The following is a 26452-nucleotide window of genomic DNA, read 5'->3' as shown; positions in this document are numbered from 1 at the left end:
TCTTGAGATAGACAGCAATCCCAGCATGCATTGCAGCAGCTGCGACTGAAGTGCAACTTTGGTCCAAACATTTACTCGCTTTGTGGCAAATGGTGCTCAGGCACTAACTAGCCAAATGAAAAATTTATTTGCATTATGCCATTGTTAATTTCAAACCCTAATTTGACATTTCTATCACATCCTAATTTCAAGGATGTGATTGGTAACATGGTAGAAATGCCTTGTGAAAACTCACAATAAAACTGCTACAGCTCCCATAGTTTCCATCTAACCTAGATTATTTAAAATAGAGTTAAAAGAAACCCATAAATAAACTAAAGTTCAGTCAATACATTCTGTAAATGTTGTTCACATCTGCTCTGACTCCTTGTAAGAGCAGCCAACCGCTCTGCTGTCATAACTTAGCATGTTCAGTCAGTCTGATAGGCGGGGAATGAGCCCTCCAATTAATGTTACCATGTCAAAAGAAAGGACAGACTAGGCTTGGATTATGAACAACATGACTACAGAAACAGATGTGTGTTGAGCAGACCGCCGTGTAAACACCCACCAACACAAAGCGGTCATCACATTTTCTGCCTTTTAGCAGATATGTTTCAGAAGTTTGTGCTGAACATTTCATAGTTTGCATGTGATTTTACCCAACTAGAGATCCATTTAATGATGCAGGACAGGAAGAGCTGGGCTCATTTCAATTTCATCATGTAAATAAAAAAATGCTGTGTAGGATTCTAGAGGGGGTTAAGGTCCCTGATGAACGCGTTTTTGAAATCGGAATGCTAGCTGAAGGACACACACAATAAAAACTTAATCAGCATGTTATTTTTTTTTTTTAAATACAGATGCACCTAAACTACTCTCCATGTTCAAACAAGACACAGCTAAAAAAAAGCGACATTCTGTCCTGCGTTTTTTTTTTATTTTTTTTTTTAGGTCTGGTTTTCCTGCGTCATATTAATTAGCGATCTATGTCATTAATGGACAACTTGATAAACACGATGCTCTACATAACAGGAAAAATACTTAACAGTGGCTGCAAACTGACTGTAAACATTAGAGCTGGGCATTTATTGCATTTGCAATGAGTAATTTAGTAAAACGTAATTATCAAATCGCAGAGGTACTCAATTTTAGTCCCTTTACATTTAAAGGTACTGCGGAGGATTTAAAAAAAAAAAAAAAACCTGCCCTGCTCTTGCGCATGCAAGAGCATGCATGAACCCATTTCTTCTTGTGCACGTTTAAAATATGCTGTTCTCCTAGATCAAACACCTTAATGTGTTCACATGCAGCAGGGAATATATAGTGGACTTTAGAGCTAACTCAGTTAACTGACCGTTCGGACAGATGATCACTACTTTTTGAATTGTTGGTCACATAATTCCTCCTCCTCCACTGCGCGGTGCCTGCACCATTTTTATCAGTCGCCACTTTCAGATAGCGACACCAGGCCGGTGTAATAGCAAATCCCATAGTGTTTTGCGAAGAGAGCTCTCAGCGCAAAGCATTCTGGGATATATAGACTCTCCTAACAATCCCTCTAATCCCCTGCCTAAGGCCGAAGAGTTTGATCGGCCGATGCAGTGGATTGAGAGAGAGTCTTCTGAGGCAGATATATCCCTCGTCTTCTCATACACTTCATAGACACTTTTTCTCTTACAGTTTCAAAGAACTGTGGTGAGAAGAAGAGCTTCAATGACTGTCTAAAACCGTAGCTCACAACAGACATACGCCTGAAAGTGCACATGCAAAGAAAAATGTAGCTAACGGGACGAGCACGTAGGACGGCCTTATGTAAACATTTCACCAGAATGACTGACAATTAGGAGGACCAGTTATTTAGATGATCCACCCGGAAATAAAAGATTGTCCTCTATACCTTTAATAAGACTAAGATAAATAAGGTATGTAAAGTTCTCTCTCCAGCCTTTTAGGTGACGGTGCTATGCTTAAAATTGTTCTGCCACTGCACAGGAGGGAAGAGACAGTTGCAGGAATTTTTTCACACAAAGTTTACAGTAAAGTCCTACAACAAGGTCATGAAAAACCGAATCCCTTAAGTGAAACTTTTACATATTTGTGCTTAGTGTGGTGGGGAATCCCAAAAATCACAGTTGCATTTTGGTTGAAATTGATCGCAGTTTTGATTTTTGGCAAAATCGTTCAGCCTTAGTAAACATAAATTTCTGTGTTCAGCTATAAACAAGAATTAATTCAAGCTTCACTTTCCTCAATATAAACAGTTAAGCTATCGTTAGCTTAGCTCGTACAAAGTTCCGAGTTTAATATTGATCATTTTAGAACATAACGTCGCTGCCGTCAGAAAACATTCATGACTGTGTTAAACTATTTGCTCTCAATCTGCAGGTTATTCAATAATGTTTTTGTTTAACCAACTTTATTCTTTAAGAGGACAGCGATTACCCTGAAGATGCTTTGCTAACGTCACTAACTGCAACTAGGAAGAAAACAGTTATTCAGTTGTTTGATTTCCTGAAAAGTAGCCAATCACAGGCAGTTTACCTAATCCACCCTCAAAGCGAATAAGTTTAACACAGAAAAGGTTCCACATACGATTAGATAGGATCACACTAAGAAGGACACACTGGTGTGAGGGATTGCCTTCCAGTCAATGAGATGATCCAATAAACTGGTTTTCTTTGGATAGAAAACTTTGAATCAATTTGACTGGATGATCTGGTGAATTGTAAAGTACCTTGAGGTGACATGTATTATGAATTGGTGCTACATAAATAAACTGAATTGAAACGATCTAGCGTCTCCTAAAAATCAAACCAACAGAGAAGAGATCAAGCATGAACCTAGGTATTTCACATACTGCGGTCTTTAACTAATTCTGCAATCATGAAAATTCAAAATGCATGTTGAGAATAGTTGATGATTTTAAATAAAACCGCTCTTTCTAATGTTTACTTGTGCACTTTTGGCAGAAGTCAGACCTTATAACACGATTTGGACTTATGAACTTTTATCCAAGGCCTAACATGCTGAATGCAGTCTTAATATTTTTGTAACTTTTCTTCCTACTTTTTTCTTTCTTTACAACTCACGAGTAAAAGTATTGCTAAATGATTACATTTGGATTGACAGAAATGTAATGATAGCTTCAGTTACTACTGTGGGTACTTTCAAATACAGTTAATTCCTCTCTCTTTTGTAATTGGGTATTTCTTCATAGAGCATCAAAGGCAAAAGGTCTCCTTTGTTTTAGTAGTGATTCCGGTCTTTTCCAGACAAAAGCCACAATCAGCCCTGCCTCAAACGGCTCCTGGATCATGAGAATAGAGGCAAGTGGTTCAAAGGACAGATATCCATACAAGAACCACTGATAAGGAAATTATTCTGACTGAAATTGGGATTGGGCTTAACAAGGAAATCTCCCTCTTTGGATGGAGTGTTTTATTGTAAAGTGTTTTAACAGCAGAAGCAATGTCTATCTGTGAAGATCGTTGGGGGAAAAAGAAAGACGCACATCTGAGCCTTTGAATTTATGTCGGGCTCGGTGAGCAAAAAGCCCAAGAAACCAATGATTAGGGAACAGAAAGTGACACTGATCAGTTTTAAAGCAGCATTACAGAATAGCACAGATTTCTAAAGCAATAGGTTGAAACTGCATTTCCTTCAAACTGAGCTAATTGAGACTATAGGTGAAACTCATAAAAAAAAAATAAATAAAATAATTGAATTGAATAATTTATTGATCTCACATTGGAGAAATTGACCTCTGCATTTAACCCATCCCCTCGGGGAGCAGTGGGCTGCCATCGTCGGGCGGCCGGGGTGTAAGGTTACACTACAGTATGCCAACAAATCTGACCCTAACTTTTCTTTGTTTTATACATTGAGATGCACAAATAGTGCAGCTTAGTAAATGTATTTAATCTAGGCCCCCATGATAATATAAAACATGCAACTGCAATGCTGTATTGGCATATTGTAATAATATTCTGATTCGTTTATTTTCTTTTCAGTCAATTTGACACTGCAGTCACACTAAGCTGAAGCTTAACCTTCTTAAATATTTTCTGTATCTGGTGTAGACCTCAAGGACGGTCGGAGTCTATGACACTAATTTCAACAGGCAGAGGGAGAATCCCTGGTATTCGAATGATGTCTTTCCTAGTGCTGCAAGCAATCAATGCTCTTGACATTGTGTACATTGATATTAAGGTTACTCTCAAAGAACCTTGCATCCCAGACCACAACAGAAAGCTGCAGGATTAGCAGAGATGATAGATTTCAGTCACGTAAAGTAGAGCTCCTGTCTGTAACATGACATCCAGTCAGTTTATATCAGTTGAAGTTGGGATTCAGAAGCTCAAAAAACTGTTTAATAATGACAAGGACGCAGAATTGCCTTGATATAGTTCTGCATGTGAATATAAATATAAACCTAGATTATCGCCTTAAAAGGCCCCTTTAACCAATGGTTCAAATCTGCTGCTAGCAACACAAAGTCTGTCCGTTTACTAAATGCTGGATTCTGCTAAAAAAGAGACGTATCACAGTTGGCGTCCATTGAAACAAGTTGGCAGCATATCGGAGCGACATACCCTGTCTGTTAATGATAGTTTTACTGGTACATTGGAAATCATAATTTGTTCACATCTTGATCTGTTTATAGGTCAGTAACCTAAAAGATTCCTGTATTTTTAGATTTTATAAATAGCTGTGGGAAACAATTAACATTTTTAACCAAGTTAGTTATAGGGTCTATGATTATTTAGAATTAATCTAAATTTTAAAGGCAAATCATATATACATATATAGACAAAATAAACCACCTTTCCAATTCAAAAATTCAGGTATTGAATATATAATTATTAGCACAGAGACACATATATTTGTTTTTAATCCAACTGTTTAGTTTATTCAACCGTTGAATTGGTTGAAAGTTATAAAATTTTGGCTTTATTTATTTAATTTTTTATTAATTTTTTTATTTATTTTATTATTATTATTTTTTTTTTTTTACAAAGCGGCAGTATTTTTTGCTATTGCTTTGAAAAACTATTTCTATAGAAGTGCGAACAGTCCATACATTTTTCTATAATTCCTTTCACTATTTGTGGTATAAAAATAAAAATATACATTATAACAAGGCGTACCATATGGCCTGTAAAATGAAGATGAAGATCCATTTCTAATACTAGTCCGTTTCTCAATTCACAAGAATGCGAGTACGGACTCGTATCCTCGCCAAGTATGTTCTAGAGAAGAACACAGGAAAGTCTGGACTCGGGGAGAACGGAACACGCAGCATAACGCTCAGCTCGTTTGGAGCTTCATTTCCCCTCCTGTTATCAATAGTCTCTAGATAATAATAAATTCTAACTTTTTTCATTTAGTGGGGGAATAATAATGAACACATTCAGATAAACACAAATCAAATGAACATTTTACCAAACAAAACAAAAAACTTGCCAACAGAGCCAGCGGTCCTTCACGTACGGCTATGCAGAGAGAGGGCTGCTGCAGACCGGCTGCTGTTAGCCCTGTCTGCTGTTAGCCTCGGAGGTCAACTGGTTGTCGTGGTCCTCTTAACTTAGGACATTTTTATTTATTTATTACGCATTAAATCAGTAAATTGGCCATATAGAGACACTTTAAGGCATAATATTCTCACCTCAAATGATCTTAAAACATACTTTTACTGAACAACAGTAACCGTACTGTAGCATCTTATGATTATGTGTGTCTATTTATAGACACAAAGACTCAGTGCTGAGGGTCATTTTATTACCTTGTTTGATAAAAACAATGATAGCACAAATAATTGTGATGTATTTTTGTGCTATTGTTGTTTTTCTTTCCCAGCACGACTACGGGACGTTTTACCCACATTAAGATGGATTTAATTACCATTGTTGATGTTTAACAAGGTTTTCCATCTCTTTCAATGGTTGTTAATGTATTTTCGGGGAATTGTTTGATGCTATTGCTACATCTTTATTTGTACCTTTTTGTTAGAGTTTATTCCACTGCGCTGAAAATTATACTCATTAATGAATTTTCCTGCATAATTAAAATGGAATAAGTTGGGTTTTTCTTTTTATTTATTCATTGCTATGTGATTTTTAAAAATGGAAAAGATTCTGTATTTGCTGGATGTTGATTAAGATAACATAAAAGTTTCTGAATTAGATCCATATTATAAAAACATTGGTTTGTGAAGAAACAAAACTACCATCAGTTTTGTCCAAAGTCTGAATATTTGAATCACCAAGTTTTTGATTGCTGTTTCCTTTTTTTCTCCCAGAATGCCGAGGTGTCAGTGTTTGAGGTCAACATCCGGTTCATTGGGGGCCTCCTGGCAGCCTATTACCTATCTGGACAGGAAGTAAGTGTTTACCCTTTATAAAAACTACTTTTAAAGTAATTTATTGAACGTATTTTGTTAGGTATTGGATATTATTAACTTTTGGAAATATATACACTTATTTTGAGCTTTCTTCGAGAGGAATCATGCAAACAAACCAGAACAAAGCATGTCACTGATGTGCTGCATATAAAGTTAATGATCATTTTCCACTCCTGACCCTGGTTGAGCTTTTATGCTAAATAAAATTCACATACTACACTGCTTCAAATTAAAATATATCAAATTTTGAAACATGCATATCGTACATATTTCCAGTATTTAAACATGAGCTGATTTAAGCTCATGTTTAACATGAGCTAAGATTACTAATGTTCTTATTAACATTAGTAATAAGAAACCTCCAGCAGAACCAGGCTCAGTGCGATTTTGTGCTGATTTCCTTCGGTTTTTAAACCAGGAAGAGAACATTTTAAAATCAAATTCAGTCTTGATGTGAGATGATGATGATTCCCAGAGCTTAGAGCCTTAGAGAAGCTGGTTGTGCAGTATCGGATTTTACAGTCATGATTTCAGGAACTTCTAGAGACTCTGATTCTGTTTTACCACTCAGGAGATAAATGGTTGATGACGTGACTCAATTTAAGAAAGCAAATATTGTAAAGCCCGCAAAACTCAATAACTTCTGTTTCCTAAGGATGATGGCGTGTTAGCTTTTCATTCATAATTGTTTTTGGTTCGTTGTATAGTGAACGCTTTGTTCCGTACCGTCATGACGTATGATTTATGAGGAAAAATCAGCGTGCATGTAGAGCAGTTTTAAACAGCTGAGATTTGTTGTTTTGTTTCATATACTTGTCAAATTTAATTTAAAGATCTGAAAATAATCCAATATATCTATTTTTTTTATGTTGTTAATTAATATGAGTTCTTTTGAATCATTTTTAAATGAAAGCACATGGAGTAAATGCTTAAAACATCAGAAATAAAGCTTTTTTTCACCTTCCATTTGATTTTAAAAGAATAATTGTAGGAAATAAAGGGTTTAAAGTAAACACTACAGTAATAATGTGCTAAATGTGGGTGTTTCTGTTTTTACACCCTAAAAGTGCTCCTTTGTTCTCAGTACTTTGGTGTTTAGGGAAATAAAATCCACTCTTTGAGGTTTGCTCAAACTTTCAAACCAGATCATACTGACCTGATGCAGCCGTCATGGGTGCGGCTTGACCTTTGACCTTCTCTTGCTAAAAGACCAATATTGGCAAGAAAATCTTTAAAAATACTAATGACTTTTTTGACAATATTAATGTTAAAACAGCCTCATTCTATTTTGATCGAATCATTTAGGTTTTTGAAGCCTCTGCCTTTTATCATGTTAAGGATAAAAAAAAAGATTATTTATAGCATAACAAATATTTAACTTGCTTTAAGAACGCAAAACAAAAAATTGAGGAAAACATTATTCTCTATTTAGAAAAATATAACTAACCTGAAAGTTTCCCTTTCCTGTTTGGTGGCACAGTAGTTACCTTTGATTCAGCCGTGCGATTATTTTATTGTGGTTCTTATCTATTTTGTGCCACTGTGTTCCTCTATAAGCTCTCAGTTTGCTGTTGGCGCAATAAGTTTTACTGCTGGGGAGCAAATAAAGGTTAGAATGAGTTTCAAAGCAAACATGGATCAAACTGCATCCCTAAAGCTACTGTTTAAACAGTAGTGTTAGCTTAATAACCTAATGGATTATTAGTGAACTAATAGGTTCCTGTTTTTTTATATCTTATAGATAAGTTTGATCAAACATGTTTTGTTTATTTAGTCAGTATCTAATTCTGCTGGAACATAATAAATTTAAAATATAATTATATTAGGGTTAATTTTTAACTCTGCATATTCTAAAACATTATTTAGCCCCTCATGTTAAAGACAGATATTATGATACAAGAGGAAACTTACATTTTTAGTTGAACGAAGTGATACTTTAACTTAAAGGTATAGAGGACGATCTTTTATTTCCAGGTGGATCATTTAAATAAGTGGCCCTCCCAATGGTCAATCATTCTGGTGATATGTTTATGTAAGGCCTTCCTATGTGCTCGTCCCGTTGGCTACCTTTTTTTGCGAATGGGCACTTTCAGGCGTATATCTGTGGTGAGCTGCGGGATTTGCTGTAGCTAACCTACAGTGCTGACTAATAACAAACATGGTGCAGGCACCGCACGGTGGAGGACGAGTTATGTGACCAACGGGGGGCAAAAAGTATTGATCCTCTGTCCGAACGGTCAAGTGCGTTTGCTATAAATTCCTCGCTCTATATAATGATTGAGGGATTTAAGGTTTAGAGCGGACATTCGGACACAATAAGCTTGTGTGAGCTATGAGCACGCTCGATTAATGGCCTTTTCCTCTCGGGAGCAGGTACAGGGTGGTGCATGTGTATTTTTTTTTTAAGTGGAGAGGGTGGGTCTTTTAAACATTTGCGAATATTCCCCTCGATACCTTTAAGATGAATTCATTAATGCATAACTAGCATTCCTAATTAAAAGCCATATTTGCTCTGCCAGAGAGAGATTGATGTTATGGAGGAATAACATCATTCAGTGGTTAATAAAGATAAATCTGCTCACTCTAAACTAAATATTTTGTTCACTGTCTTTTATATTTACTGTATCGTCCATATTTATACCATAGGAGTTTGCTGCTAATTTTCCCAGAAGAGAAACATCTCCTTGTTTGAAAAATCTGAACTGATTAGATGAAATTCACCATGTAAAAATCCTCCTGTGTTTTTCTTCAGGACAGTGAAAGAAAAAACTGTTCTATTCCCTCTAAGGAGTCAAATGGCCAATCACTCACTATCATAAAAAAAAAGGTTTTGTGAACTGAAAAGCAGAAATCTGCTGTATCCCTCCGCCTCGTTCAGCTCCGCCCACTTCCCCCGAACATTCATCACGGCTCGCTGCAGTAATAACAGCAGCTGTGGGTGGTGGGAAAGCAGGGACGGCTGAGGGATACGAGTCGTGGGAGGTGGAGACAGTGATGGAGGGAGCAGAGGGGAGGGTGGAGGATGTTTGGAGGTGATTGTTTCTAATAAAATATGAGAGAATGACCATGATGAATGTCTAAGCAGAGGCCTGAGGGACTGATTCCTTACTCTATCTGGACACGTCCTTGAGCAAAGCACTTAACCCTCCCCACTGGGGCATTCAACCCACAGCGGTGCAGTTCTCCAACATCCAGGGAGTTGTTGTGATTCTCCATGAATGGTTAACAAACCCATCAGCAAATGTTTACCAGAACAATTAAGGCCAAATGTGCCCTTCTTGCTCTGGCTTCTGGCTCAGTCAGCAACCTGAAAGCTTCCCGCCTCCTGCAGTTCTTCACACATGAGCCTGTGCAGACTGACCTTGTTAGAGCGGTCCGCCTGGTGCCAGGCTCGTGTCCTCAGAGGTAATAATAATCTGCCAAGCACCACTCTCAGCATCCCTGGCAACACGTCCTTGGAAACGCACCTTTCCCTGGAGAGCGTACCGACTCAGGCCGGTCACACACTGCCGGATCAGGCTGAGTAGGACTTCAATAAAAAATGATGAAATATCTGATAGCGTACGATCATTTACTTCTGACCAACCGCCATGACGTGTTACTGAAAGGAAAAGATCAGGGGTAATCAATTACAAATCTATGGAGTCCGACTAGAGAAAATCATCAACCAGTAAAGGTCCGGAGACATTTTGTATTATAATCCGTTACTTTAAACAGAATTTAACACTGAGATAAAATGCAGGTGTTTATGCATCCGTGTTATACATTGAAATTTTAAATGTAAAGTATAAAACATAGAAAGTTTTTTCCATTTTTAAGTCTAAATTGTTTTTGAAGTAGATAAGAACAATCATTCCGTTTGGTATATAGACAATTTCGAGACTCACTTTTTAAATAAACCTGAACTGACCTTTTTTTTTTCTTTTTTTCTGTCTTAATGTTTGCAGTGGGCTTTATGCTGCCCTGCAAGGCTTTAAACCTGGGTTTGAATGGAGACAAAGCCATTCTAGAGCACATATCAAGCCTTGATTGATATTTATTTTTGATTATGTTCATGGTGGAGAATCCTGCTTCACAGCAGCAGGTTGAGTCAAACATACTCAGAATGTGCAGGGTCATTTTTGAGGACGCCTTTTCTTTGAGCACGCTATTTCACCAGTTCACCGCGGTTCTTACATTAGTCTAGACTTTCTCTGCTCTCTTTTTCTCATCTTCTTCTCCTTTCCAATCGCCCGACTTGCTACAGGTTTGCTTGCTGTGTCTAAAATTGGCTAATTTGTATCACATTCAGCCTGGTGCTTTACCGTAGCCTGGTGCTAGCCTGGTGCTAGCACCAGCAAACCGGAGAAGCTGCACAAGTGACGTTTACATACATTAATTTATAAATTTTTAAAATCCGGTTGGGTCCGGATCCTGGTCTGGTGGTCCATAACCTTTGGTATAGATGCTTCTTTACAGGAAGTGTTCTTATGAAGCCTGTTATAGTTTTATGTCAGGTCTAAGCACATAAAACATCATACATACATACAGGGAAAGAAAAAGGCACAGAGACAATTAGTTTAGTTTTACTCGCGAGGAGAGTAGGAAGGGACCGCACAGTACAGGTCTCCACCTCACTCTGGCGGTCTCTGCGTCCTCCTCGCAATTTATTGAGGTCAGGGGTTCTCTAGATACAACAGCTTAGACTGCACTAAGGGAAACATATAACATAAGGAATTCAGGCTTGCAGTCTCAATACACATGCCCTCTAAATCTCAGGGTTAAGTCAAAATTTAAGCCGTTGAAACTATTCACCAATGTTCAGCAGGTTGCTGCTCGTAAATCAACCACAACCTCCCCAAAAGCAAGTCCACAAATTACAGTATGCTTTATAAAAGGTGGCTATAATCACATGCACATAGCACACAGCTTTTTGCATTATAACGCTACACAGATACATTTATATACAAGTATTCTAACACTTAGTTGGTGATTAAAACAAAGCAAAGTAGTGCATCATTTTTAATTGTTAACAAATAACCAGATTTTTACATTTTAAGTTCGCAATTGTATTTTGTTTTTTTTTCCATCTAACCACAGACTGGCTCAAAACAAAGACCTGGAGGAAAAAACCCATTGGAAGATTCTTTAGGTCAGGATTTTCAGACAGGGAGGCAATTAAGGTGGCACTAAAAGGGCCTGAGTGGTAATCATTTAATGTACAAAGACAAAACAGATCATCAGCAATGCTGTGACTTTATTAACTAGCTACAGTCACTAGTTACATCTTCAAAATATAATTAAGCTAGCACTCAGCTACTTTTCCAGTTACTAGTTGGCACTGTAGTTAAAGTAACTATACACTTAATTTTTATGATCTAAAATGTTGAAGTATTTAACTTTGCTATAATCTGAACTTTAAATAGATATTAAGGTTCAATTCTGAAAAATAAAGTGTTAATTAATTAATTTAATAATTAATTATTTAAGGACATTGAACACTAATCTGTACTGTTTTGGTGTTCATGGTTGGACAAATGTGTTGCAATGTTTTTAGAAGTGTATATTTTTACGCAAACTGACGGCGTTCAACTGGCAATAAAACAAGAGATGAGGGTGAAAAATAATGATTTCATGCAAATTAACAAATGTAGAAAACATTCTGAATTTAGAAAACGGTCAATATTTAGAGTCACAGTATTTCAGAAATAAGCTGAGTTTGTTAGCAGTTTTTCTGTTTTTTTTGTTGTTTTTTTTCTGGGGCGGGGGGCTTAATACTAGGGGTGTGAAAAAAAAAAGGTTTTGGCAATATATCGTGAGTTTTGGCTGATTGATTCAATGTCGGTCTTTTAGTTTCTAGTTTCGATTTTTTTTAAAGCAAAACATTTTTACCTAAAACAATCAGGAAAAATGGGCTACCTCTGCACCGCTACTCTGACAGATGGCGCTGTGGAGTCCTTTTGCTGTTCGACACAGCGCCATATCTGTAGCAACATGGATACCAGAATAACTGAATGATCAATATCACCTAGTTGAAACCATCCAGGTGAATTCAGTATAACGCTAAATAAATATATGTTGATGAGGTCAGGCAGCTTTGAGTTAGCGATGAGGTAATGAAAATCTCCTTTAGATTAGAGAAGTTTCTAACAATGTAAATTAGGTCTTTGTTTCTGCACATAATCAGGAAATGACAGCAATATTCAGGTTTTGGTTCTGTGCCGTTGTTTCTCCTCTCAATCTGTGTTGGTTGAGCTGAACACCCGCCTACATCACAGCTCCTCAGCCAATCAGCATCATGCATGGCTTTATCTCAGCTCCCTGCAGTAAAAAAGCTCCCTGCAGAGGAGAGAGTTCGCTTATAAAAAGCCACTTTGATTAAGTTGCAGTAACTTGCCGTTAGGTTGCAATCAATCTAACAGCGTCACCAATATGTGAAAAATATTTAGTTGAATAACTTTTTCAATGAAAAACTAACTCGGTTACCAACACAGTTTATTTGTTAAGCCGTCTCTCCAAACACTGGTCCTGAGTTTCCATCAATGTTTTTATGCACATTTTGAATTTATTGTATTAAAAGAGCTCAATGGAAACACCAACATTTTAACCAACTTAATAAACTTTACAAATTTGTTCTATCTGCTCTATAAAAATGTTTATAAAAAAAAATAGACAAGACAAAGCATTAAAAAAATTGTCTGACAGACATTGCACTGGAAAAAATCTAAATCTAGATAGGTCATTTTTTCTTAAAATAAGTGCATTTATTCTTGAATTGAGAAGGTAAAAGACATTTTGACAATGGAACAAGACAATTTGTATTTAAAATAAGAAAACACAATTGCATTGTCTTATTTGAAGTGCATTTTATGCAAATATATTATTTTAAGAGTAAAATTATTCATTCCTTTGGCAAATCATCTCATTTACTGTCTCAAATTGAGGGTAAATACACTTAATTTTAGATATTTTTACTTATTTCTAGTTCATTTTTCCAGTGTGTGATCAGATCACACTGTTTGTTGTAGACTGAATGGGATTGCTAATGGCTTTCATTCATGTTTCCTTTTAAAAACACCAACTCTCATTTTTCTCCTGTGACTCATGTTAACCTACTTAGTTTTTCTGTCACTTAAAATCCCTGTAAAGATTTAGGTGTGTGGTTGTGACATGACAGAATGTCTAAAAGTATAACTCTGGATCCTAAAGAGTCTATTAAAAAGAGACAGACATGTTGGAAATGGCTGCACTGGCTTTGGCTCTGTGTGCTGGAGAAGCTTCTTGGCTCACTTAGTTTGGATGTTTCTCCCACACAGGCTCCTCTTTCCTCCTTCAGCCACCATCTGCACTCCGTCCTCTCTGTACCAACTTTTATCTGCGTCCGCTCATTAAACGTGACGGATATTTTACAGGTTTGACTCGGCTCTACGAAATTTTAGAAAGCTGCCAGCAGTCGCAGTAAAAACGCCTAAGTGATGGCTGTGCTGGCGTCAGCAGGCGAACAGAATCTCCTCTGGTGAGATGGCCCGTTGTTTAAAACAGAGGAGAACCGACGTGAAGTCCCCGGAGGAAAAAAAAAAGACGAAATAAGGGGCAAGCAGGAGAGAAAGTGATGAAAGACCGAAGGGCTGCGGCGAAAGAAATATAGATGCAGCAGCAATGGCAGAATCACGTAGAGAGGAAGAGCTGGAGATCAGTATTCAGGGGGAAGTGGATCGGGTCTGGGAGAGATTGCAGAGCAGCGCTGATGGATTGTGTTTACTCCTCTGTCTGCCTCTAGCTTTTATTTTTTCTCACTCTCCTTTAGTTTTGATTTTCTCTCCCTCTGAAGTCTCCACCGCTGTTTCTATCCCCACCATCTTCCTTCATTTTCACCTGGCAGGAGCTCTGCACCTACCTGCCTTCATAATGCAGTTTGCATGGAGCATAGATTTCTTCTCCTTTGACAGCTTCATATTTAGTTGATTTCTGTCAGTTTTATGAAAAATTGAATTTTTGTTAAAGCAGATTTTAAGAAGAGATATTCCTTTAGAAAAAGAAAAAAACAAAAAAAAACTGCTCCAAAAGGGAACACACCACGCTTCCTTGCGCAGATCTCTGCTAATACGTAGAAAGTACTCTGTAATTAAATTAAGTTGAGCTATATTCCACAGGTGTTCCAATCGTGTTTTTTGGGGGATTTTTGCCCGTTTCTCTTCTAGGATCTAAGGGAGTCAGGCTCAGAGATTGCTTTCCCTCCTGATCCGATGATGTTTCTGCATAAATCTGCTCTAATTATGCTTTGATCCTTAATCTCCTGTACTTCTTTGTTGTGATGATGTTCTCAGGCTTTTGAGATTCAACTTTTTTTTCTCCCCTAATGCCTAAATCATTATTATGATCAAACATCTGAATTTTTAGTCTATAGAAATGTTTCCACTGAATAATATCTTAGTTTGGTTTTCAGCTCCTGGTAAATAGCTTCCTGTTCCAGTTCAGTGAATGGATCAGGTACTGCAGGTCTTTGTGTAACACGAGTTAGGACATCTAACACCAAGCCAGCAGCTTGAATAGGAAGCTGGCATTCCTCTGTAGAAAATATTCCTCCCTAAAGCTCTTATGCAGTTCATATGGCCAACTTTTGAATCCTGGTGATTAGTAGCTCATAGATCTTGGGTTTGGTGCTACTATTGGGTCACTTCTCAGGAACTGAACGGGGTCCAGCTCCTTCCCATTTCTCAGCATGCATTAGCTAGAAGCTCAAATGCATTCTGCAGAAAGAAAAAAAAAAGCTTTTTAAAGTCCCACAAAATGATGCATAACTATAGGATAAAATATAGATTCTTGAGCTGAGCTGCATTGCATCAGGCACCCGATCTGCAACAGCTGAGCTAATGTGAAGGCCTTGTTTCTTTAGGAGGAGGCCACCCACAGAAAGGCCTTCTGACGTCCTGTTAATGCTTTAATTGACGATCTGTAGAGAGTACTGTTGTTAGGAGAAATGGTTGGACTCTACAGGACGCATGTCTCCTGAACACATCTGGATTTTGTACCTGAGGTCAGAACATATCTCCAAAAAACAGGATTTCTATCACCTTTTTTCCTGACAGTTGTGCAGGAGGACTGTGATCAAAATTAAATCTCTGAACAAGATGCTTTTCTTTGTCCCTTTTGGTGTTTAATCACTAAATGACAGGTTCGCACGAATCTATCTCTTGTTCTCACACCCTGACATTTTCTCCTTGAGCCCAGAAAACGGTTGAGCTGCATTAGCATTTAAACTGCTGGCAGACTCTCTCCTCATTCAGGTTTTAGAGTGTTTATGTGGAAAAGGCTTCAGAAAGTGAGACTTGGAATTGCAGTAAATCAAAGGAGAGCGGCCACCAGATTGTTGTGGCATTCTGCTGCGGATGGAGATAAAAAGACGATCCATATTCATACAGGTTTACAGATGTGCAGAGATGTATGGACTATGGGCCTATGGGTAGATCCTTCTAATCCATCAAACATTGACCCACTCTCTCATTTTTATCTATTGCTTTACTTGCTTCTGTCCATTCATCTACCTATCAACCAAACCAAATAGTCAAAATACCTCTTTATGTTTCTTTCAGAGGTTGATCAAAGATGGCTGTGAGTTTGATATCTAAGTCCTGAATTTATGAAGGTGTGTCCCTAAAATATGAAAAAATCATCCAACACTAAGATAACTAAAAAATAAAACAGAAAATCTTGAAATAAGTTAATTTTCCCTTGTTTTGAGCAGGCAAGTCAGATAATTTGCTGATGGAAAATACTTTAGAATGGAATAAAAAATCCCTTTATTGTCCCCCGATGGGGAAATTGTGGTGTTACAGCAGCAAAAGCATTACAGCCAAAGTGGTCACACAAATTTCGACCAAAAAAAGTGTAAAAAGATAACAGAATAAGTGGCAGTTAAAAAATAAGTAATAAAGTACTGTACTGTACAGTGTTTGAACTGATATAAATACTGTGCACCGCAAGAATAAATAATCAAGATACAGCAGTAGTGGTTATGGGGAAACAGGGGAATGTGGCCTAGTGGTTAGGGCATTGCTCGTTCTGCTTTCAAACCCCACTCTCACTGACTGCCACTCTGGGTCACTGAGCAAGACCCTTAACTCCACACTGCTCCCTGGGCGTCCCACGATGGCAGCCCACTGCTCCCCAAGGCGATGGGTTAAATGCAGAGTTCATTTTGTTGCTTTGTACTTGTGACAGTGTAATGACAATAAAAAAAATAAATAAATAAAAAAACAGCAGCAACATCAGATGTGCAAAATGAGAGCAGCATGTTATTTAAGTGACTAAGACAGAAGCTGTGCATGATAAAAATCAGCCTGAATGTAGCAACTTATTGAGGTTGTTGGGAACAGTGGTGTTTATAGAGTCTACCAGCTGCTGGGAGGAAGGATCTGTGATAACGCTCCCTGGTGCATTTAGGGTGCAGCAGTCTGTCACTGAAGGAACCTCCAGTTCTGTAACAGCTTCATGCATGGAGTGGGAGACATTATGCAACAGAGATGTTAATTTAGTTAGGATTTTGTTTCCCACCTTCTGCACTGAGTCCAGAGGGCATCCAATCACGGAGCTGGCCTTCCTGATCAGCTGATTCAGCCGCTTTCTCTCAGCTACAGATTAACCACTGCTCCAACAGACAGCTCAATTGAAGATGGTTGATACCACATCATTTATATTTAGAATAAAGAAGAAAAAACAACCCCATTGTCCTAATTTTAGTACTTCATATCCTACCAACTTATTCCACTGGCAGATAATTTTATAAAGCTGCTCAAATTAGGAGGGAGGGATACACTTAATTTTAGGATACTTTACATATTTGTAGATCAGTTTTTGCTAATTAATAATTTATAAAAAAAATTAGTATGGAGAGAACACTGTTCTGTTATTTTTGCAAGCAAAGATTAGGTTTAGTAGTTGGAATCTCAAAGTAGTGTAATCCAGAAATGAAACTTTGGAAGAAGTCTTAATCAAAAGTTTTTTTAAGTAACTTTCCTGTTTTTGTAGGTCCCCCCCCCCCCAACTCTATTTAAAAAAAATATCGTCTTTTATTCTTTCAATTTTTTTTTTTTTACAGATAGTATATCTTATTCAAATTGGGTTTTTCAGGTCCTTTACAGATCACTGCTAGCCCAATACAAATGCTCGCTCTCAAACACGAGCACATCGACCAATAGAGACACGTCTTTGTTCCTCACTATAAAGGGAGTGAATTGAATGTGATCTGTTAAAAGCTTATATATAAGCTATGGAACGGTTTATGAAAACCGTCCGAACCATTCGGTTCGACTGTCTCGGTTCGATTCGCGTGTGTTTCGTTCGGTTCATGCGCTGCTCCTTTTTCTCATAGGTGAAGCGTGTACACTCCAGAGCAGAAGGTGGCGGTACTGCGACCAAAGCCAACCACCAGCAGTAAACAAGAAGAAGAAGAAGCGAAGCAGCTGGAAAAAATCAGTTGTTGTGGAGAATTGTGTGGGTATGGCGAGTGGGAAAGAACAGGAGTTGGAAGACGCACCAGCAGCACTTTATAGGTCTGCTGTATGGGAGCGCTTTGCATTTAGAGTGACCTACGATGACGGCGGAAAGAAAGTTGTGAATAAAAGTGCAACAGTGTGCAAGCATTGTGCAAAACATGTTGTCTACAAGACATAATAGATTTTCCTAACAATCAACATATACCGAACCGAACCTAAAACCGTGAACCGAACCGTGGATTTTGCGAACCGTTCCACCCCTAATAAATATGTAAGGGAAAATGTCAAACTTAATCTCAAAACCTTTTTTGAATAAGTTTTTCTTCCAAAGGGGGTAAATATAGTGAAAGAACATATTATGGAGGAAGAGTCTCTGAAGACCAAAGGTTGACTGAAGACGTTAATGTGAGGCTCGTTGGACGACAAACTGAAGGCAACTTGGAAGTTATGAGAACAAAAGTTTTTCAACTTGAAGTAATATTTGCTCTTTTTATTTCCCATGGTTCCAAAAACATATACCTGAGGTTCTATTAAAGGTTCTCTATTATTCCCTCCTGTTCTTTTCCTGTATTTGCTCTCCTCAGATGATTTAACTTCCAAACTGTGCAGCTGTTCCTCTCCGCCTGCCTCGTAGCTCTAATCCAGCCTGTTCTGGATCGAGCATCATGCTGTTTGATCTCACTGGGGGGGAGCATCAGACCCCCCCACCCTCCCCCTTGCTGAAAGTGTAAACCTAAAATTCAGGCCTTCAGTCTCCTCCCTACTGCATCCAGACCGCTGCTGATCAGCAGGAGGGCAGACAGATCCTGCAGGGAGATGGAGCTTCTCTATGATTACCAATGTGCTGTCGTAGCACATCTGTAACAGTTTTCTACGCTGAGCCATTTTAAGGTTGTCCAAACAAGGTGAATGTGGTGACATTCATCTTATGGAAGGCGATACCTGCGCAGGATGGCGAGGTGCATGCAAATGTGGGGCATTTCTAGAAGAGCTTTTAATGAGAAATCAGGTGACTGGTTTAAGGATGGAGGCTGGGAATGGCTGCAGGAGCCCCTCATGCTTGTTTGGACACCAGTTTCAGAAGTTTGGAATATTTGTTCAAGGTTTGCTCTTATGATCCCTCCTTCATTTACATATTCATCATCAGATCTCAATCACTCCTTTAGAACTGCTTATCTTCCAGAGCTCCGCCATTAGATTCGCTTACGGTTCTGGCAGCATTTGCTTTTGTTTTGCTTTTTGTTGTTTTCCATTTTAATAAAAACATTCAGCAGGATATTAACCAGTATGGAGATACTTTTAATTTAGATTCTCCTTTCCAGGCAGTATTAAAAGAAGCATCCTATCTCTCCGCTCTCTGGTTGCTCCAGATAAGCAAAAAAATTAATTTGTTTTTTTAATGATAAAAGAAACTGCATCGATTTAGAAGAAAATACATTTATTGTCTGTTTTGTTTTGTAAAAACGACGGAATGTAAAAAACTAAACATGTCCTGGCTAAGGAGGACGTTTGGTCACCCTACTATGGGATACTATAGGATATTAATTATTCCATAATATAAATACATCATTTCCAGGCTAATGACAGGAAATATTGATCCAAAAATGTATTCTTGGTTTTTAAATGCTTTTAAAAATGGTATTTGTTAATATTTTATTTATTAGAAGATGTGAGTTTAAGTGTTAAACCAATATGTTTATGTCAGTTAGACTAACTGACTAGTCAAAATAATCAACATTTACCTAAAAAATCTTCTTGGTTGATCTCTAGTCTTTACTGACTCCAAACTTGAACTGTTTTCTTTTTTCTTGGTAAGAGAGGAGCGCATAATGAGGCCAGCCCTCTTAATGTCGCTGCAGCTGTCAAGCCTGCTTTGCAAAATCTTTTTTCCTTCTCTTATATGGCTACCATGGCTTTCTCACAAACTGCTGCTGCTGTGCCAGCCATCAGACAAAGAATCAGGCAGCAAAGAGGCTCTAACAAAAAGGAGATAAATCTTAATTTCATTTGGGTTTTACATTCTGCTAACAAATGACTTACCACACATGTGAGGGGAAATCAGACTGCTAAATTCCAGTCAGGTTAAATTTATGAAATAGAAATAAATAAATGAATGCAATGATGGATGAGGATGGATGGGGGAGATAAGTGGAGATGACCAGCTGGAAAATATAGGGAGAAGGAAAGGAAGAGAGCACAAGCAATAGATTAAAGCAAGATATTTTGGTCAACAAGGAAAGGAAATGGATGTGTAGCTTCCTTTACAAAACAATCTGAGGCTATTTCTTCCTCGTTAAGCCATTTACTAAGACAAAGAACCCATGTTTGAATCCGTTTTATCAGGGTTCTTTCATTTTCACGCAGCATGAGTTGAACTGAGATGGTTTTTGAGCTTGAATACTGCCAGTGGACCAATGTTCGAATGCGTCACAGTTAAAGGTGTTCAAAAAAACAGATTATACCAATTTTCCCGCTTAATGCTACGTTCACACCTAAAGCTGCAAAGGCAGCAGGAGCAGCTAGTTCACATGCAAAGTCAATGGTTGACGCGCGTCAAGGCGCAGCAAAACAGATAAACCCGCAGCGCATTTTAAGCAGCAGGAGCATGCTCACCTTCTGAGTATCTGACGCGCTGCAAACGCAGCTGCTGCTGGAGTTGGAAAAATTGAACTTTTGCTGCTCAATGCGCCACATCAACCAAGTTTATGAACGCCTTAATTAACTTAAAAGGCCGAAATCTGCGGGCAAAACATGCTCACTTTTATTATCCTGGTGCCTGCAGTTTAAATTGGGTACATGAAAACCGCCTTCCAGACTCTGCGGCAAACCGCTAAGAAACGACCAGGCCATAGGCTGCTGTTGAATGGGATTCCTACTGAATCACCACTGGTATGTGGAGGTCTGAGCGGCTCCAACAGAAATATTTGAAGACAGGATGGTAATCTGGATGAACTGACTGCACGAATTAAGTTTTCAGCTGGACTTTCTCACTTAAAAACATATTAAAGCTACTTTTTACCCACTGATCACAGCAAATATAGCTGCCATCCTTACAGGCAAAGAAAGGATAGGGTAGCTCCACCCAATGTGCATCAGACCCTTTTTTTCCACCGCACAGCCAGAGCAGCAAAGATGCTTCATCTGCGCATCCGAACTATACTTGTAAAAGCATAAAAAATGAAGCAGCACGCGCGTTTTTGCTGCTCTTGCTGCTTAAGGTTTGAACGTAGGTAAAAATCTAAAAAAATGTGATTAATTGCGTTATTTATGAACACATTTAAATCTTTTTATCAAAGTTAACACATTCATGTCCTGGCTCTAGTATACACATAAACCTACGCTGCAAAAACAATCCAGAAATAAGTAAACATTTCTTAAATTAAGTGTGTTTACCTTTAATTTGAGTTGGTTAATAAGATGATTGGCCAATGGAATGAGATTTATTTAACTCTTAAAATAAAATATTTAGATTTTAAAATACACTTAAAATAAGACAATGCAGTTTCTCCTTTTAAATGTAAATTGCTTAAAGCGTCTCAGTTACAAAACAAACAAAATTATCTCTCTACATGCTACAAGCAAGGCAGCGAGAAGTTTCAGGTCAGGCCACTTGTTTAAAAACAGAAAAATTATTGTGATTGAAGGTGAATGCTATTCATCCAATAAAGAAAAATAAAAAAATTTAGTGCAGAAATAGAGATATTAGGTTAAGATTTTTAATCATTTCTTTATTTGGTTCAAAAAGAACAATAATGACTGTTTTTGTTCTTGGTTTCAAAACAAAGAATGCCTGAAAGTAGACTGACTATCAAACATCTGCAGAACAACAATGTGTCAAAAAGCATATAAAAGGTCATTAAAGTTGATTAGAAATACTTATATATGTTGAATTTTACCTTAGACAAACTATGTAACAACAAAGAGAGGATTATTTCACCATAGAGCACAAAGAACCGCGCGTTTAGTAGATGAGGAATCGTGACTGAGGTTAAAGTTATTTATTAGTCATGTCTCGTTTTCAGACCATTTCTTCTAATTCTTGATATTAATTAAATGTCTAGTCTGCTACTTTCATATGTTGTGACATGGACAAATGAATTCCGCTTGGATCTAATACAATGACAGCGTCTGAGTTACCATCATGGCTTCGATGCTGAGCCAATGGATGTAAGACGATGAGTAAATGGATCGGCTGATGGTGAAGTGGCAGAACAAAGTCTGAAAAATGACACACGCTGATCAAACACGCAGTGACTTAATCCTGTCTCGACTGCTTGGCCCCCGGGGCCCTTCCCACCAAGCAGGCGCATATTCTGCCCATTTCACAGTTTACCCTATAATCCTTTTAGGAGGCTTCATTACATGTCAGCGGTGGCCCACTGTTTACCCCAGAGACCGTGTTAGTCGCCCTACGTAAGGCTGGTAAGGATGAGCAGCTTGGTTATTACAGGGTAAAAATGATTCAGAGAAATCACAGTGGGGCGCTCCGCCTATCGCAGTTTAAAGAAATTCAGAGTCAAGTCAAGCTTAAAGGAAGAGACGTAAAGAATGAATAGAATCCTAAACAAAATGAATAATCGCTAATGAGGATGTACATTTGGTTTCCTATTCCGTCATCAGACTTTTCTCAACATCTTTGTAACATTTGAAGAACAGCAGTGTAGCTCATCCAACATCAGTTCTTGTGGTGTAAACGTTGAATTTTAATGAATCAAAGCTCTTTCTGTAAAATACTGATTAATGAATGAAGCTTTTTCAGCCGGGATGAAAACGGATCAACACAGACTTTGAGTAAGCAAAACGGCACCAAATGAAACAACAGTACATGTGATCATCAAGAATTTAAGTTAACATTTTCTGCAGTCTAGAGAGCCGATGTGCATCTGACTGGTCATCTTCCCCCTCTGTTTTATACACGGGTAATGGGAACTATTAAAGAAACAAATTCTGCAATGCCTCACTCTAAAGCAGTAATATATTCTAATTTATTATTGTTATTATTATTTATTAAAGGTAGAGTGGAGGATGTTCTTTTTCCGGGTGGATCGTCAAAATAAGTGGTGCTCCTAGTTGTCAATCATTCTGGTGATATGTTTATGTAAGGCTGTCCTACATGCTCATCCCGTTAGCTATTTTTTTCTGTGCATGCACACCTTCAGGCGTATGTATATCTGTGGTGAGCTACAGTTTCAGACAGTCGTTAAAGCTCACCTTTCTCACCGCAGTTCTTTGAAAATGGCCGGGGGTCATATGAGATAAAGCGTCTACGAAGTGTATGAAGAGAAAAGAAAGGCCAATATATCCCAGAATGCTTTGCATGGAGAGCTTTCCTCAAAGCATTATGGGATTTGCTCTCATAACGGCCCGCTATCGCTACCCGATAGTGGAGGAGGAGTTACGTGACCAATGGACCCAAAAAGCAGGGATCACCTGTTGGAACGGTCAGTGAACTGAGTTCACTATAAAGTCCACTATAAATTCCCCGCTCTGTATAGTGATGGAGAGATTCAAGGCTTTTTGGGCACAGTAAACTATGGGAATAGCAACATTTAAACAGAGCCTGCATGAGGAGAAATAGGCTCCTGCACGCTCTTACACGAGTTTAATAGATGTTCCCTCTAAGGAGCGAGTACAGGGTTGTGCTTGTTAATTTTTTTTAAGTGGAGAGTGCGGGTCTTTTAAAAAAATGTGCGAAAATCCTCCACTGTACCTTTAAATAAACAAATCTATAGCAATTCTAAGAGTATGTAGAACGTAAGGCCGTTCTACGTGCTCCTCCTTATTTTCACTTACCGTTGGTACTTCTTTTGGAAAGTAAGCTTGTATGAGCTATGAGACCAGCAACTTTTAAAGAGCATACACAAGGAGAAATATGTCCTACGTTCTCACACGTGTTTAATAGGTGTTCCTTCTCAGGAGCGGGTATGGGGTTGTGCATTTTTTTAAAGTGGAGAGGGCGGGTCTTTTTAAAAAATGTGCGAAAATCCTCCATTGTACTTTTAAGTAAACCGATCTATAGCAATCCTAAGAGCCTCCTAATAAATCATCAAAGAGAACGAAAAAATCCCCTTTTATAACAAACTCTAACTGGGACACACCGTCACGGTTAGAATCAATCAATCAATCAATCAACCTATCTCTAATGCCATTTGCCCTTTAGACTATAGAGACCGAGACGTTTTCTCCCGTCCATCAACTCTACAGCCACAACTGAACGTATATATCTATATATACACAAACAACTTTATTTACTAACAAATTAAGCAACAACAAAGCATAAAACTAACAATGCACCATCAGGACGTGGTTATCTATCAGAAGATCTTTGTGTGCAACCAGAGTGACTTACTGGATTATAAAAAATGTCAAATAATGTAATTATGTACCTTTAAAGAATGATAATGACTTTATAGAAAAACCATAAAAAAAATAGAATTCACTCATCAAGCTTCAGCCCATTTGCTTTATGCAGCAGGACGATTATCTGAAGCACGTCGCTGCATCTGAGTGGACTAGAATTACAGATAATACCTAGTCAAATCCTGTTTTCTGTGCTTTGAAACCTACAGTGGGACTGAATATGCTTTTCACATAATGAATCGAAAAAGGATTGATGATAATAAATTGGTTTTAAAACTGCAACAAATACAGCACTTTTTATCTTTATCTGTGAGAACAAATTAAGCAGATTGTTTTAAAGTACTTTATTTGTGATCCAATAAGAATTGTTGCCCAGTCTTCTCCCATTTCCTGCTTGTGTGTTTAAAATCTATATGCGTCTGTGTGTGCCTCCGAATACATCCCAGAGTGATCGATTTTTAGGAGCGCGGTAATGCATTTAAAAAGGCCGGACAGTCAAACTGTCAGGCCCGGAGGGGAGAGAGTGATTGGAGCAAGTTAGGAAATGACAAAGACCTGCCTGGGCTTGTCCTCCCCAAAGGTTTTTATCTCCCGACTCCTAATGTCCCGATCTGGTCTCCACGCCGCGGTAAATATGATGTCAACAGGACAAACACCTTCAGGGGATTCTGCTGCAGTGATTAGACGTGTCAAGGAGAAAGAGGACTACAGCGTTTTTGTTTTTGTTGACGGTGTAGCTGTGTTACATTTCACGACTGGGTTGTTAATGTTGGGGTAGAACAGATCTTCAGCGTGAATAACATTCATCTATTATAAGGATTGCAGAATGAGGATGTGCGACTCTCCTCCCAGCCTCAAGGCTTTTTCATTATTTCTGCTTAATAATTTGTTAGAAGACCAGAATATATTATTTGACAGAAAATAAACATCTGATCCTAAGGATCTTCTTGCTCCTTGTTGTTTGATTTTCTTAATTCAGTTAAAAGCCAACTTGCTTAGTCTTAAAGTTACATAAAAAGTACCAACAATAGGAGGAAAATATACCACCATCCTGTTTTTAACTGTAATCCCCCATATTGTAAACAAGATGAAGAGAATACACTGACACTAATTAAACAAATCCCTCTATACCTGTTTTACGCTTCCATTCCCTTGTTTATTGCATTTCCCTGATGGCCTCTTGTTGTTTTCCTGCCCGAGTCTGGAGGAAATCACCTCAGGAGGAAGATTATCATAAACCATCCAGTTTTATCTGTGAAGGCGGCTGGCAGACGAATCCGATGGCTCGCTGGAACGTCGTTTTTGCTTGATGGTACCAGCAGCAGCGCTGCCAATAAAACTTTAAGGGCTTTGATGCAGCCAAGCAGGAGGTCATGGAAAGATGAAGGGTTTTATGATGATGAAGAAGATGAGCACACATCAGGAGTCAGCACATGTATACGGTGACACTATCTCTCTGAACGTTTGAACCTTTTAGAGAAGTAAGCACAGCGTTAAAGGTATATAATCACATTATTTGACTTTAAAAAAAGATATATACTATATGCCAGTGGCTCACTCTGGTATTATATAAAATCTTTCTGAAAGATTACAGAGTCCTGCTGGGGAATGACTTATTTTAGTGTTTAATTCTTTCTTGTCGCTTAATTTGTTGGCAAAGAAAGGCATTAATGTATATTTACAATAAAAATTAAGGGATTATTTAGCGCATGTATGTGGGGGTGAACCAGGAAGTAGCCTACTGCAGCTAAGCCAATTAGCACCTATAAACGTGGAAATAATGAAGAAAAGTTGATTTAGTGTGAGAAGATGTTTCCCATATTAACTAATTATCTGGATCAGATATCGGGTGAATGATGCCGATTCAGCATTTAAATCCAGTAATTTCTCTTTTTTGTTGATAGCTTACACAGCAATGCAGTTACAGCGATATAGTCACTTTAATTTTTATGATTGCAACGATGATTACATCATCACTAAGAGCACACACAACAGCTACTCATGATTTATCTGTTTTAATTTGTTTTTTTTTTACGTTTATGTCAAGCATAATGCCTGTACTCACATAGCAAGGTGTACGGTTAATTCATTCAACAGTAGTATTAGATTGGTATTGTTATAGAACTGTTATTTATTTTTTGCTGCTTATTTGTTAATAATATAAAGTAAATTTATATCTGTGATAATTTGTTACCATTTTTATAGCGTATATATCCAGCCTATAGCCTTCACTCGC

At 38.0% G+C, this 26452-nt stretch overlaps 1 protein-coding gene across 1 annotated transcript in view; it reads left to right on the top strand.

Annotated features, from left to right (window-relative positions):
- The window catches only part of man1a2 (mannosidase, alpha, class 1A, member 2), a 103723-nt gene that overhangs the window by 41776 nt on the left and 35495 nt on the right, over positions 1-26452 (top strand). The window contains exon 3 of the mRNA XM_015395745.1: positions 6281-6361. Within this exon, the coding sequence (XP_015251231.1) occupies positions 6281-6361 (81 nt within the window). The remainder of the gene's footprint in view (positions 1-6280; positions 6362-26452) is intronic.

The sequence above is a fragment of the Cyprinodon variegatus genome, unplaced genomic scaffold (assembly GCF_000732505.1).
Source record: "Cyprinodon variegatus isolate N-32 unplaced genomic scaffold, C_variegatus-1.0 Scaffold757, whole genome shotgun sequence".
NCBI classification, from domain to species: domain Eukaryota; kingdom Metazoa; phylum Chordata; class Actinopteri; order Cyprinodontiformes; family Cyprinodontidae; genus Cyprinodon; species Cyprinodon variegatus.
Note: the sequence above shows the minus strand (reverse complement) of the source record. Positions and strands in the feature narration are given on the sequence as shown.